We start from the raw sequence: 16,510 nt of genomic DNA, 5'->3' as shown, positions 1-16,510 counted from the left end.
TTCCTCCTCTTATAATTCTAGAAATCCAGCAGGTATACAACGTTGGAGAAATTGTGTAAAGCAATATATCTTCACATATGTGAACAAACTGATGGTTTTAAGTTGAAGACAAAATAAAAAATATAATAAAGCCTAAAATGAAGTGAAGCACATTGGATTGATTGGAACCTACCTTATAAAACAAACAATAAAGGTGGTAGAACCTACCCTTATAAATATGTACATATCTCACTTCAATAATGAATTATATTAATATAAGAAGTGTTTAGACTTTTGGGTGAGAAATAAAAACAAGAATCAATTGATTTCAGGATACCAAATTCAATATCCAAGCATCTCTCTCTCTCTCTCTCTCTCTCTCTCTATATATATATATATATATACATACAGAGTGGGAAGTCATTAGTGTGATTACTAAGCATACAATTGTATTGATTGCTTAGTCATTTGGCATATACAAATGTGGCCTAGTGGGCACCATGATTATATAATAAAACCATAATAGATGTCACATGCTAAAAAATTATTCTCCCGGACAACAGCAAACCCAATACAAAAACCGTGATGGAAAATAATAATATATAATTGCTCATTATCCATATAATGATGAATCAAATAACTAATAGGGTAATTTGCACCCTTCCAAAGTTTGCCTTAAAGACATAGACACCACTTAAGTTAGCCATTTTTTGGACAATGACACCCCTCAAGTTTGATAAACTGAACAAAGACACCCCAAACATGATAAAAATAAATATTTACCCTTTGACAGCCTAAAATGACCAAAATAGCCTCAGCCAATATATATACCTCACATGTAAACTTCTTTTCTCTCTCTACTCACCGGTCATTACAGCAACCTCCACTACCACCCCAACTTAGGGTGAAGCCATGTTTTTTCTGTCTCCAAACCTTCTATCTACCCCCGGACCACCACTGTCTCGGATCCACGATTTAAAATCAAATGTGTTGGGTAGAACGTTTAATTTTCATGATTGTCAAAATTCATCTGATCCGATGGGGTTTTCTTCCAAGAACGAAGCTCCGACGTTTGCAGATCAGATCGTAATTGAGATTCGACTTGCCGATGAGGTTCGGTTCGGCTAAACCTAACCAAACCGAACGTTTGCAGATCAAATCAACTCCAACGGTTTGCAGATTAGATCGTCGAGATTCGGCTTGCCGGTGAGGTCCAGTTCGGCTAAACCTAGCGTGTACAGACACCTCATCATCTCACCGCCGTCGTCTCTCTGTCAAGCTTCCACACCTCCGCCAAGCTCCAACCACGAGCTATAATGCCTCCGACGAGCTGAGATCAACGATGGGTGCAATTCCTCCTGACTCACCATCGTCGCAGATGAGAGCTATAAGATGAACCTGGGTCAGCGAGACAGACTCAAGCCTCCGATTCCACTCTTGTCGATTCGCGTACAGTCTCGGATCAAAAAAACGATGGAGACGAATCAAAACATGATTTCGAGAGCACATCGAATTAGACACCGGTGACAAATCGGTGGCACAAAACGGATATGGTGCTGAAATTCTCAGCTTATCCAAAAGTTTGGGTGATTTATTAGGCAAATCGGAGTGCACCATCTTTGGTTTTCAAATCTAAATCCACCATATTGTGGGTGATAGATACAAAGGATGTATGTATGTGTAACTATTGTTGGTGTGTTTAATTTGGAAAGTGAAGATGCACAGAGATATGCATACATACACCATTGAGACGTCGTCGGTGCAGTTCATCTTCATCGTTGCCGGTGCAGTTCAAACCGACGGCGATTGCAATTGCGATCGCACAAACACGATCGAACGACCACTGGGCTAACATGATTTCAATCAACAAATCTGACTCTGATACCAAATACCAACGGCGAGGCCTTCACCTTCTTCTCTCCCCGTGACGCCAATCTCTTCTCTAGAATGGCCTCTGAGTTCTCACTTCTCGTAATGTTTAGATTTTGAGGAGTTGGGTTTATGTGTGCAAATATTTGTGGTGTGTACGTATATGCGTGCGTGTAAATGTATCTCAGAGTGATGCAAGCGACGAATGAAGAGTTTGTGGTGCTATGAGGTGGCGGCTGCGGCATTGTGAACCGAGCTATGGAATAATTGGGCAACAGAATTGTTGGGTAACCACGACACGATGGAGAGAGATAGACAAAAAAGAGTAAAGTTTTGAGTATACAAAATGTATACATGTATATTACTGAGGGCTGTTTGGTCATTTTAGGTGAGGATGAAAAAAAGGGCATATTAGACAATTCATGTCTCTAAAGGATGTGTTTGGCTCCTTATTTATAAAATGTGGTATCATTGTTCAAGTTTGCAAATTGGAGGGGTTGTTCAAACTCTCCCCAAGTTATATCTACCTGCCTTTAAGGCAAACCTGGGAGGTCAGTGCAATTTACCCTAACTAATAAGAAACTAACTAAAAGCTAAATTTTCATTAATTTTGTTTTCTTAAATTTTATATATGTTTTTAGTTAATCCATAATGTATTTTAAAAATTATATTGAATCCCATTTTTCAATAAAAAAAGAAATAATTAAAAGATCACACCGCCCGTAGCCGTAGCCGTAACCAGAACACGCTTGTTCGCCGCCGACACATGAAGTATCCGTGCTTTCCTAGGAACTGACTAACCTGAAGCCTTATTAATGGAAAGTCCAACAAGACTATGAAGCACAAGTTTAAAATTTTAAAAATAGAGCACTGTGTTAAGAAAACTATTCCTAGAAACAAAAACACATTAGCATGGGGAAAACCGTTGAACTAGTTTTGATGTCGTAATAGAGCTGGAGAATACTAGGATTGAACAAAAGTTAATAAGCTGGTGGAGACACTAACTTCTTAGATGGACAAACCAACGTCTACTAGAAAGATCAATTGTTCTAATGTGTTTTGATATAAACATCTTAAATATCTCATTGAAAAAGTAATCTTGAGAAAAAGAACTGCTTATAAATAATATCAAAAACTACTGAACCCACCCACCATATTGAGAAACAAGCCAAGTATTAAACACGCTCTAACAGGCAAATTCTACAATCAACTTCGACGAATCACAACGCAGGTGCTGCATTAAAATATCACAAGTTATTTTTGCAATTAAAGAGCTCACAATCCACAAGTATAAAAACAAGGTCTAATGTGCCATAATCAGAGGACTTGTACTCCAACCAACTAAAATTTTACCCTTGTGGCTCCCCATCTTTAGTAGCTGCAACAGAAGAAGAGCTAGAAGCCACAACTCCAGAAGAAGCAATATTCCCTGTCACGAACAAACACAATTTTTTTTTTTCAATATACAAGTATATGAGATAGATACCCATGAAAAAACAGATGGTCTCCTTATTCTGCTTAATGAACATAGTAACTCATTTTCCAAAGAAGATAAGAATACCAAAATATAACTTCATGTGAAAGGAAGACCTTGATAAAGTAATAAAAGCGTACAAATAATTTAAGATACTTGACCCTCAATAAAATAATACCCAAACGGTATTGCAATAATGAATAATAACATTAATAATAACTAGTCACTAGAAAATGAGAACAAAGCTATGCATACCTATAGAATTAGAACAGAGTAATATATCATCACATTAGGACTCACTGATGGTTTTAAAGTTGAAGACAATAAATTATTGAATAAAGCCTAAAAATGCTTAATATTTTACTGGAAAATTGAAAAATTGACTAAGTTCTATCAGAAAATTGCAAAATCCTTGCCCCCAAGTATTTTGAGGAAATTCACTGCAACCTCATATCAAGATTAACATGAATGATGCAAGTCCAAATTAAAGTCGGGTTAACCAAAAGAGGTTAATTACATGGTAAAGTTATAAAATATTTGTGCAATGAATACATTTAAAAAATATATATATATATATATATATATATATATATTAAAGCCACACAATGATTCAAAATTAAAGGCTTTTCAGAAGCCACCTAGAATTGAACATCTAGGAGGACAATGATGGCTCTTAAGATTAATTCACTGGAAATAACAAGAAAGGATGAAAAACTTCTAACAAATGTAGTTTTATAAAACCATTACTCTTCTCAATTCCAAACATAGCTACAAGGAAGACACGTCCACCACATAATCTGCATTATTGTACATTTTACACATATCATCCTATAAACTTGAGTAGTTCAACGAATAATCCAACTCAATGGTTGCAGAAAAGGAGCCTACATAAAGCAGGATCAACTAAATAACAGCTCCCCCCATCAAATAAACTAGATGACCTTCCAACGTCCATTTTGTATACAACTCGATAAATAATGTCATAAAAACAAAAGTTCAAGAGACATTAAACGACGAATCTCACAATACCTGCCCATCTAAATTTAATGTTTTTATCAACTTAAGAGACCTGAACATGGAAGAGGTTAATGGGAAAAACACGATATCTCAAATTGAATTCTCAAAAATAAAATAGAATTCAAAAATCAATTAACAATATTCATGACGGCAGTAACACAATGTTAGATATCTTGGAAAAAATAGTTCCACAAAAATCTATATATAAAACAAGATAAAGAAAACTTTGCCAGTGTTAAATAAATAAGTGATACATACTTTGATAGTTGCGGGGCATACGCGAATCCAATTTCTACATCAAAATAATAAATAAAAAAATTATTGAAATTATATATATATATATATATATATATATATATATATATTGAAATATATTGAAATTCTAAACAAACAGGAGCTTAAAAAAATTGTAAAAAAAAGTGTAAAAAAACTTTATATAAAATTTGGGTGTTGAACGATGCAAAACAAGAAACAAGTTAGACATAGAACAGAAATACTACACTATGAATAGTATTCCTTGTACAGAAAGTTTAATGGCTGATACAAATATATATAAATTGTGTGTGTGGGCAAATGAACATGGTGTTTATACCTCATCCTCCGGCCGGAAATACGGAGTTGCACCAGACTCAACAACGATTTCCATGCCCTTACGCTTTATCGTGATCTCAGCTAAACAATTTGGATTTGTGCAATCATGGAGGATCTTGGTCCAAGTTAAACCTAAAGTATGATTCCGTTTCTGTGCCTGTTATATCCAAAACCAAATTAATTAATTATTTTACATATAGAGAGAGAGGGGGGGACGATAATAAAATGATCTAATGAATCTTGTCTATAACGAACGTACTAAGATTGAATCATCTAGTATGAAGGAAATCATAGACCATTTGGGCATGCGGTTGCCACAAGAGTCGCACATGAGACTCATCCAAAGTTTGCCGGACCTTAGGTGCTGATTGGGAGCAAGCCTTCCCCTAGGTCGATGGGGAGGAACTCGGCGTCGCGGTCCGAGGTTCGCATCGGAAGCGGAGTCTGCCATTAGATTCTCCCCTTAGGAGGCTTCGTATTTATTCCTTTCTCCATCAAAACCCTAATCTATATATAGATATCTATATACCGTAATCCCTAATATTTACCTTGGTCGGTGGATGTAATGTATAGAATTCTCTCCCAGAGGCTTATTGCGTACAAAAAGCCCAAAGTAGTTAGCCCACTGCTTACTTCAAAAACAAACAGGCCCAATGGGAAAATAAAGAGCATTATAGCCCAAAACAACCCAACAACAGTTGTGTATGATCAAATGCATTAACGTAGCAATCCGGTGCTCATGGAGGATGATTCCAACAATGCTATGCATAGCTAACTTCTGAGGACGAATCACAGACTCAAGCAGCTCCCATTCATGTCTGTAGTTTGTTTTGTGATAGTCCTATAAAAATGGTTTCTCATAAATACTCCATCTCATTTTAAATAATTTCCCGATATTGTCTTACTAAAATATAAATATCTTAGTATAGGAACATAAAAATAGCATTGAGATCATTGGAAAGCTGACGAAAAATTCTTAAATTTGAGCTCAAGAATTACTCAATTTAAATTTAAAATGACTGAGTTATGGCAATTCCAATTTCGTGTCACAAAACAGGCAAAACAATAAGCTGAGCTGCAAACCGGATTAGAAGACTAAGTGTCAGACACGTGGCATACTCTCATTGGAAGAGGTGGCGCAATACCATTAAGACACGTGGCGCGTTTCTGTTGGCCAGAGCTCACATGTCCGCGTCACATTGGATCATTATTAACTTCATCATTCGCATCAGTAGTTCTTATTCTGCACGCACCGTAACGAACTATACCGCACCGCACCACACCAGATTCTATAGCCCACCTTCTCCTGAATGGCGCAGAAATTCTAAAAAAAAAATTCTAAAAATTTCGGAAATCTTAAATAACATTCCTAGACCATAAATGAAGCATATAATTCACTAACAACATATACTACACATTTAAAATTAAAAATCCAAATTTACTTCATAATTTTTTAATTTTTTATAAAAAGTACACAATAATAGCATGGTTTGGATAGCACAATAATATATGCAAAGAGAAGTGAATAATTTATGAATTCAAAAACGGAAGAGAAGAGCAATGACTTGTCTTAAGAATTTGTAATAAACCCAAAATAAAACCTCGCCGGAAAATGCTTCCGACTCGGCCAACTTCCTTCTCTAACCCTCTGCTATCGGTTCCCTCTGTTGTCCTCTTCCTCTGTCTCTCTGGTCTCCCGTTCTTCAATCTACAGACCAACGTAAACATATAAATAAATGTATATATATATAAACCAACTCTCTCTCTCCCTCTCTTCATAAATACTCTTTCTCCGTCTAATAAATACTGTGTCTCTTTCCCTTAAGTACTCTTTATTTCCTTACTGCATTCCTTCTTTCTCACGCAAGACTTGTAAAAGGGCTACATAAAGTTGCAATTTGGGGGAAAAAAATAAACAAACTCACAGGAGACTCACCCAGCCTCATTCATATCATGCACTTAGATGTCATTCGTAACATGCAATAAAATTTTATTATTTTTTAAAGAATGATTTGTGAACTGAATTTGATACCTGATAGATCGATTTCGACTCATACGAGAGAGTCCCAGAGTGCCACTCCTGATTACATTATTGTGGAATTCAACTAAAAAATCACACTTTTTGCACAATACTATATGTAAAATTTATTTAAGAAATTGATGACATTATTGGGTTGGGTTGGGTTGTTGCCGCAAAAAGCAAGCCCAACAATATTAAAACTCGAAAATTAAAAAACAGCTAGCCGTTACAATTAGAACCAGAGAGCAAATTAAAAACTAGCTAACAACACAACTAAGCAAGAGAGAGGAGGAACCCAGCTCTGAAGCAGGAGAGGAGACCCAATCACGAACGAACCCGCGAGGGAGGACGAGCAAATTAAGCTCACAGGTGTTGCAGTTGGGAGCACCTTGGATTTGAAATTTTGAAATCGGAGGAAATTAATTAGTTCAAAAAATTAACTAATTTTCTTACAATTTCAAATTCAATGGACAAATTCGGTGCTCCCAACATGGGCAAATTAGATTTTGCATGCATTTGACTTTCATAGTTTTCTATCAGCTGCTGATTATTGATTGCTGAAGCCAACATTTTCTATGAATTCTAAAATTTCTCATTCGAGGAATTAACGTCATTTTTATATGGCACAACCTGGGAGAACGTACACAAACTAAGCTTTGTGTATGGAAGCATGAACAAATAAGTAGACTAACTACCATGGTGGAATTAAGAAGGAAGTACAAGGTTGGACTCAGCATTCAATTAATTAATGGTGGATTCAGGATCTACAAGCCCCAAACATGGTCCAAAACATACAAAAATAACAGTACCACCATTTTGTACCCCTCGCCCTCAGGTCCATATATATATATAATATGATGTAAAGTTTATAAGGTTAAAAAGGTGGTTTTCAGGTGGCTTCTATGTTGGTGCCTCTTGTGAAAGAATGTAGAAAGTTTTCAAGGTATTTCTGTATCTTTTACACGGCACTTCACTTTTTCCATTAAGTCTACAAGAAGACCTAGCCTCATGAAATTTTAGGAAGCTTATAATGTGGTATTTATAATGGATGGAGAGGGATGCATGTATGCTTTGATGAAACAAGTGTTATTTTGTGGTGGTTGGAGTCTTTTATGCATGGGAACGAGCCACCGGTCTGATCAGGTAACAAAGCCTCTCAAACCCCATGCTACTTCACTACAGACACACACACACATCAAGAGGCTAGGACTCCACCAATTAATGTGTCCAATACTTGAGTAGACCTTTTTTGGCAGTACTTAGAATCAAATTCAATTGTAGTACTTTTCCGAATATATACTACAAGGCAAAGAAGTCATGAGAACAAGGCGAAGAAGATCCATCATGTTCAAACTAAAATTTTGTTTAGGATTCAGTTTCTTTCTTAATTAATTCTTTTTTTAAGTGATCATAGTTACTTTTTCACTACAAGTGTAACAACCGTGATTTATCACTCCTATTAGTTTACTTGTGTTATATATATATAAAGGAGATAAAACTGCGATAATGAATGCTTAGGTTATTTGAGTAGTTTATCTGACGTAGGTTATTTCACGGAGATAACGCTATCATTTAGTTCAGTTTGGGTTTTAAAGAATTTTTATTGAACTCAACCACTAGTTGTATAACTGGACTTAGTGTATCGGCATTGCATTACCTACGTTAACATACCTACGATACTATTCTGGAAATTCGACATGGTCATTCAAAAAAGCGAAGAAGCTTTAGCAGACTTTATTTTTAGGCAAGTTAATTCTTGCTTTAAATTCTGTGTATATTTGTGTTTTGGATTTTAGATGATTATTCATGATTTATTAAGTTTGATGATAATTTATTTTAATTAGTGGGTTGGAGATTACGTACAGACTTATGAGGTAAGCTAGGCACATGTGATTATAGTTGATTTTGGAGGAAGTATTTAGTTGAATGAATTATGGATTCTAAATGATATTTTACATAATTCGCATGTTAAGATAGATACATAAATGATGGATATATATATATATATATATATATATATATATATATATAGCAGGTATCTATTTACATAAGTAGAGGTGGGTGTTCAATTATCATACCACTGGTTGTTGATTTTCGTACTTATATGGTATTTGGTTTTAATCAACATATTTGTTGGATATCAATAGCGTGACTACATTGATATATTTATGGCCTATGCAAATGGGTGTTGACTTTTAAGATTGGTTTGTTCAGTACTTGTGTGGCAATGAAATCCTAAGTATAGATGTGATGACCCTGTGGGCGGATGTGCCGTGGGTGGATGCGAGAGACACTGACAAGCTACCACACTGACGAGCTATGAGTACACAGTCCCACATCGCCTGGGAGAGAAAAGGTGAAATGCTTATATGTATAAGTGTGTCATCTCCAATTGGTATGAGGCCTTTTAGGGTGAAACTCAAGAGCAAAACCATGCGAGCTCAGGCCCAAAGCGGACAATATCATACCATGTAATGGAGTGGGTCGTTACAAGTAGTATCAGAGCTTAACCCAGCCGGAAGTGTGCCGACAGGGACGTCAGGCCTCCAAGGGGGTGGATTATGATGACCCTGTGGGCGGGTGCGAGAGATACTGATAGGCTACTACACTGGTGAGCTACGAGTATACAGTCCCACATAACCTGGGAGAGGAAAGGTGAAATGTTTATATGTAAGTGTGTTATCTCCAATTGGTATGAGGCCTTTTGGGGTGAAGCCCAAGAGCAAAACCGTGGCGGCTCAGGCCCAAAGCGGACAATATCAGACCATGTGGTGGAGTGGGTTGCTACAATAGACATGCAAATTGATTGGATAAAAATAAGGAGGAATAAGTCTTGGTGCAAGGCAATGGTTTATTTTGATTAAATGAATGGAAATTTTACCACCATAGAATGGGCTTACGGAATGGAGGAGAATAAGTTTTGGCAGAATAAGTTGAAATTTAGAATACAAGTTTGCAACTTATTGTAATTAGGACTATGAGTTAATACTGGTATGTTGGTATTAATTAAGGTATTTGATTAACTTATGATATTATGAGCAGGAGTTATTTAAATATATTTAGTGTTTAATTGAAGTGATTAAATAAGTTGGAACAGTAGTCTGGGACTTACCCAATGATGAGTTTGTTGTGCGCAGTCAAGGACTGTCTACGAGAGTGAATTACTCTTTTGTTATGGCCATAGGCTAAAGGTGCCCTTAGTATGTGAACGTGGTCAGGGGCCACCTGGGTTAGTAGACGTACAACCCAGCCACATGTGTGTATTTGGTAGTCAGGGACTGCAATTCACACCATGTGACGGCCCAAGTTTTTCAACCCGTTGCGTCAATGATGAACCGAAAGATGGGCCGATAACGGATCCGAAGTGCGGAAGCAAAAGACAAAACAACAGTCTCTAGAGATACAACATGGCTCTAAGACACCATTATGACCCTCAATGAGGTCACGGAACCGGAAGGAATCAAATGGGGAAGCAACGTTTCAAAAACAAACAAGATTGAACCTAGGGAAAAAATTGTCATTTCTAGCTTAAAAGTGGGTGCCACCGAGCACACCATTGGAAAGACAACGAAAAATCAATGAACTTAGACTCAAAAATCGCTTGATTTGGAGTCCGGATGAAGAAGATATGGCTAACGGAAGAAGAAGGGGCAAAACGGTCCAAAAGAGGCAACCCATGAACATCTAACCGGTTAGGAGACCTTCCTAACCGGTTAGGAGGCTAAAAACAGTGACAAAAACTCTGCCCACACTCATCTAACTGGTTACGAGATCCCATCCAACCGTTTAGATGTGAAGAGGCAGTAAGGGTGCGACCTAAAAACCTGGCAGCAGGGGTTTTTCTGGAAAAAATAGAAATTTGAGGGCCAAGATGATATTTTCTGAAAAAATACAAAGAAGAAACCCCCCTCAAAATCAAGTTTTCTATGCGACTCGCGATGTGAAATGCCCAAAATTCCCCTCCATGAAAACTGGTCCAAATGGTCCAAAAAGCTGCTAAATTTAAAAACTGAGAGCTGAACATTGGATTCGATTTCTGATACCAAGATAGCATTTTCTGGAAAAACACAAAGAAGAAACCCCCCCTAAAATCACATTTTCTAAGTGACCATATGAAGAACGGAATTTATTTCCTAAAGAAAATTTCCAAAATACCCTTAGGTCAGATTATGCAACAAAAGTGTAAAATGAGTCCGTAGGAGGCTCATTTCACAAAAGAAGTAGCTTTGCCCGGAAACGACTATGCACGCAAACGTAACATACCTATTTTGACGCGCTACAATGTTCCGTGGCTTAAAAATATAGCCGATGCAAAATTCGACCCCCCCCCCCCCCCCAACGGGCAAAAAGGCAAAAATGGGACTTTGAACGAAAACTCGGAATCCAAAAATACAAAACGGAGTCAATTGACCGTTTGGCCCTTGGCCACACTTCATACAAGATTAATGAGACGCTATGAAAGAATGAGAATGGAATTCCCATACCCAATGCAACCATGGTGAAGCAATGACTTGCGATTTTTCAAGATTTTCACAATATTCCACGAAATTAAAAAGTACATAGAATACAATATAATGGTCATTGGCCTCCGGCCTCATCTCATACATATCAAATGCATTGAAAGGAGTGTACTTAATTACACATTACATACATGGAATCAAATATACATATTTTGACATATAAGTCTACAAAATGACATTTCATGCTAACATTCGCATGAAATGGAAACTTGAAAGTTACACAACATCCAAGGAATGCTAGGCGTCACGAACCAAGTCTTCGTACCTGAAATATGCCCCAATATCGTAGGAGTGAGTAACATAAAGCTACTCGTAAGAGATGAGCATGCATCGATCTAGCATTTTACAAATTTATGACCTTAAGGTGAAACATGTTAAAGGGGTTCATGCCACCTAACGTCTATATCGAAATGAGACTCAGGGAGCATCCTAAGCTACCTTAGAGTGTTTCTAGCATAAATCACATCATCTATGCCATTTAAACAATATGGAAGCACGTTATACAAAGCAACAAGATATAGGTTCTTAAAAGTATTAACTTGCAATCTCGAATACAGAAACAACTAAAGTGATCATGTCACCTAACGTCTATGTTCTAAATAAGTCTAAGGAATCATCCTAGGCCATGCTGAACAATCTGAACACAAATTACAACTTCAATGCAGTCTAACCACATAAAAGCATATTATACAAGGCAATAAAATACAATTTCTTAAAGCTATCAGCTTGGAATCTAAAGCACGAAAACAACAGAAGTGTGTCATGCCACCTAACGTCTATGTTATAATTGAATCAATACGATCAATCCTGAGCTTTGTTAGAACGTCAAAACACAATTTTTAATATCGATGCAATTTAACCAACATTGGAACTTCCAATACAACGCATAAAGCACAATTTCGCAAAGTTAACATCATATAACTTAAAATGGAACGACAAATAAGAAACAACAAGTTACAACATCATCTAGTTATCAACTTGAAAATGAAATGTGAAATCAAACAAAGTGGATACTCGGACACCACGCCGGATCAGACCGACAACATAGTTACTTTAGGGTTACTAGCCCATGGGTAACCTCCCTATGTGCGTACTAGACTATATAGAGGGACTATCCTCCGTACTAGAACCACATCCTATCCATAGTCAAACAATGACATCTCCAAATTTTCAAAATCAACAAGTTGTGCAACAACACATATATCAACAGGAATATGCAAGATAATCAACTATCTACCAAGCACAACCAAATTTGGAAACCTATACAATACATGCTCTATATCCACAACTGATATGATATAATGAATGTCGAATCTTCAGTGTGGGATTCGTTACACGCTATGCATGAATGATGTTAAATATGAAGTGTGCAAATCATTACGCAAAATAAGAATATATTCAATGTTGAAAACATAAGCTCATGAGTTTAAATACAACAACAAGGTAGAACTTTAATTAAGTCATGCTAATTTAAATCCCAATGTTCTAAAACAACTTCAAATTGTCCCAAATTAATATATACTAGTAAACAAGTCATGGCCAATACAAATATCAAGTTAAAACCTTAATTAAGCTAATGGGACCACAAAATAGATTTTAATTAATTCTTTTAATTAAAATCTCTTGATTCTCAAACTTAACCAAATGCTCTCAAATTAAACTATGTTGGAAAACATGTCAAGAATTAATGTAATATCACATTACAAGTTTATTTCATTCAATTTAATACCATGTGAATTAAACTTTCACTAAAGTTAAATATAAATTAAAAGTTGCAATTCTCATGCAATTAATCCCAATTTAATATATGTGAACAACTATACCTAAACTTAATTTTCTAGCATGCCACAATACAATTCCAAATTGTATATCACCATGAGGATTAAATCTTAAATATGGAATTTAATTAAATAAAAGGTTTCAAAACCTAACCAAATATTCTAAATCAAATATATGTAAAGCTATATGTCATGTAAATCAACAATATTAAGTCGGAATTCAAATAAAGTGAATAGTGCACTCGGGACAAATTAATTAATAATTACTAATTTTCAAAATACCTCCAATCACTTTCAAATTCAACTATATTGGAGAGTTTGCTAAGGCCTAATTTAATATACTAACGCATATTGATTTTAAGTTAGTTAAGACCATATGATTTAATATTTTATTCAAGATAAATATTAAATAAAATCTTTATTACTCGTTCAATTTCCCTCAATTTAATATATGTCAATGACCATATTATAAAGCATTATATTGCCATGCTACATGTTTAAAACAAGTCATAAGAAATCGGGAAAATCAAATCCAATACAAGAAAATTAAATAATAAAATCTCTAAATTTCATATTTAAGCATGCAATCAAGTTGTATAAGTATCAATATCATGTTATATAACAAGAATTAAACCTATAACACCTCCTACCTCAATTTGAGATGAAAATCCCAAATCCCCACCGAATTGAAACGGCTCCGAATCTAACGAAACTCCTAGGTTTTGTCGGGGACAACACGATCTATATGAATCCCCAAGAAGCCCCATGAAAATCCAAACTTGACCTCAATCCTGAACTCAAATTTTGGTCAGAAATGGTTTCTAATAAGGGGTAATGGTAGAGCACGACGAGGCGAACAAAAATGTTAAGGCCGAAAACTTTTCATCAAAGAAAAGTGGATCAAAGGAGGAGAGAGAAAGTGGCAGCCATGGTAGGGAGCTTGGCCGGCCATGGGAGAGGAAGAAGAAGAAGAAATCTGATTTTTTTGTTCTTAAGTCCCATATTTATAGTAAGTCTCAAAAAGTGTCCCGAAAGGGGCAAACGTGCTCAAACGGCAAAACTCCATGAACAAAAAAGATTCAAAATGAGAAAATATGAATAACAGAAGAAACGGCGTCGAAAACCAAGTCCTGAGCAGAAAGTTATGCCCCAAACAAGTTCAGCGGCAACCGGGTCCAAAAACTCTGAAACTGGAGAAAAATGACCAGAAGGAAATTCTATGAATTTACGAGTCAACGAAAAGTGAAAATGAATCCCGTACGAGGATCCAGGCTCCAGACGAGACATTTTTGCAATAACTTTCGTTAATTGCACAATGGCCCATACAAAAAGGGTTAACTGCGAAATTGCCCCAAAATGAAAATATCTTTTGGAAAATATTTTCTTAGATGCCCCTGAAATAAAATATCTTCAAAAGATATTTACGAAAAACACCTCAATAAATGAAAAAGATTCTGAAGAATTGTGCATCTATGCCCCTGTGGACACTGGGAGCAACCAGAGTACTTTCTTGCAAAAGTAAAGATACCTATTTCAAGGAAACCATTCAAGATGAAGGCACGTGAAGTCAAAAACCAACTCCAAGCATGAGAAGTGAGGTTGTGCCAAAAACTGACAAACGGAGATAAGACGAAATAGGGAAAATGACAGAATAGGGAAAAGACGAAATAACGCATAATGTCCGAAAAACGAAAAATGCGAAAATGACTCGATCCTCAAAGGAAGTTGTCAATTCACATGAAAGAGTCTCAGAAACCAATTCTGAGCACTCGGGATGACACTAAGCGACACGAAACAGAGCTCAGAAAAGAAAATTAAACGAAAAAAATTCATTCGTAAAATTTCAGGAAAAATGAAAGGAAGGCAAATAACCGGGTCGTTACACACCATTTATTTCGAGTGGAGCCAGGTGCTCATGTGAGGTAATGGCATTAGAATGCCAACTGGTTGAGGAGAGTCAGGGGCTCATGTGAGGTAAATGGAATTTTAGTAATTTAAATTCTAGATGAGTTACAAGTTCACAGTTTGAGTTAATGTTATAGAATGACGATGATTAGTAGATACTTCATGGTCACTTATATATATATATATATATATATATATGAATTATAAGTAAGGATTAGCTTGCTGAACGATGATAGTGTTCAGCAATTTCTTGCTGAGCTTGTGAGCTCACCCTTTTATTACTTTCAGGTGCACATGGATTTACCTTGCAAAGGAGGCTCAATGGGAGATGGAGATTTTTTTTTTCAAATTTCCACATATTGATTTTATTATTATTTCTTAGCTAAAACTTTGTAATAAGATTCATTGTTGGTGGAATTTTTGTTTATTGGGGATGTAATAAATTTCCTTTGGATTGATGGATTATTAAATAAAATGTATTCTTACTGATTTAATCATGGATTGTAGTAGACAAATGAGATGAGTCACCGACCAGATTTTAGTATAAGACAAGGGTCTTGTGTTAGAATTTTTGGGGCGTGACAATAAGAGTTGTATATGGTTTATGCATGCCGTATATTTTCAATGACAGATCGATAATTTTCATGGCATCTTATAAGATTACGAAAAACTTTGACTAATTTATGCAAGTAAATATTAAGATAATGTCATTAATATTTTTTATGTCCCACGTACATAAAATTGTATAGTTTAATTATAAGTTAATCATATTAGAAAATATAATTATAAATCTATTTATTTTTTTTTCATTTTTATGATAATTTGATACTAATAATAAAATTAAGATAAATGGCATAATTATTATTAGATAAGAGAAAAATAATTAAAATAATTTAATAAGAAACGATAAATTTAACGAGAAAGGGTAAAATGGTCTTTTGTGATGGGTTTGTCCTTAAGTGCGACAAATCAATAGTTTAGGGGGGCAATTTTTAGATTAATAGGGTTATTTGCAAAAGGGCAATTGTTTTAGAGAGTGTTTTGCACTTTACCCTTCAAACAACAACCAACAAGAAAGAAAAAAAAATGACAAGGGGAAAGATAATCCAAAAAAGAGAAAGAAAATAAAAAATATAGTTTTTGCATTAATTATGTCTCAACTCTTTATAGTATCTCCAACAGTTTGTTAAAACACTCTTTTATATAAAATATACAATGTCACCTGTAATGTGTAAAAATAAATAAAGGAAGCAATTTTCTAAAATATTAGGATAAATTTGATCTATATGTTACCAATTATTCTCAACTTTTTACTATTTCGATGTATAAAATATGTTTGTAGAATAAGAAGAGACGA

The 16,510-nt window shown here is 35.5% G+C and overlaps 2 protein-coding genes across 4 annotated transcripts; both read right to left on the bottom strand.

The window, feature by feature from the left end:
• Positions 1–1,290: 1,290 nt before the first annotated feature.
• LOC132314451 (nematode resistance protein-like HSPRO2) lies at positions 1,291–1,596 on the bottom strand. The gene has a single exon (XM_059813315.1). It carries the CDS (start codon positions 1,594–1,596, stop codon positions 1,291–1,293), a length of 306 nt encoding a protein of 101 aa, XP_059669298.1.
• Positions 1,597–3,004: 1,408 nt separating this feature from the next.
• Positions 3,005–5,449, bottom strand: LOC132312421 (uncharacterized). Of its 3 annotated transcripts, XM_059810789.1 has the most exons (5): positions 5,190–5,447; positions 4,932–5,087; positions 4,598–4,631; positions 3,202–3,277; positions 3,005–3,082 (listed from the first exon to the last, which is right to left on the bottom strand). In XM_059810789.1, exons 1-5 carry the CDS (start codon positions 5,379–5,381, stop codon positions 3,055–3,057), a joined length of 486 nt encoding a protein of 161 aa, XP_059666772.1. In that variant the 5' UTR covers positions 5,382–5,447; the 3' UTR covers positions 3,005–3,054. The 3 variants fall into 3 exon arrangements, with proteins under 3 accessions (XP_059666772.1, XP_059666774.1, XP_059666773.1); XM_059810791.1 differs by lacking the exon at positions 4,598–4,631 and having other exon boundaries at positions 5,190–5,449; XM_059810790.1 differs by lacking the exon at positions 4,598–4,631 and having other exon boundaries at positions 3,005–3,277; positions 5,190–5,449.
• Positions 5,450–16,510: the final 11,061 nt, after the last annotated feature.

Source organism: Cornus florida, unplaced genomic scaffold (genome assembly GCF_030987335.1).
Source record: "Cornus florida cultivar Cherokee Brave unplaced genomic scaffold, ASM3098733v1 CherokeeBrave_3.0.0_Hap2_Chr06, whole genome shotgun sequence".
In the NCBI taxonomy this organism is placed as follows: Eukaryota; Viridiplantae; Streptophyta; class Magnoliopsida; order Cornales; family Cornaceae; genus Cornus; species Cornus florida.
Note: the sequence above shows the minus strand (reverse complement) of the source record. Positions and strands in the feature narration are given on the sequence as shown.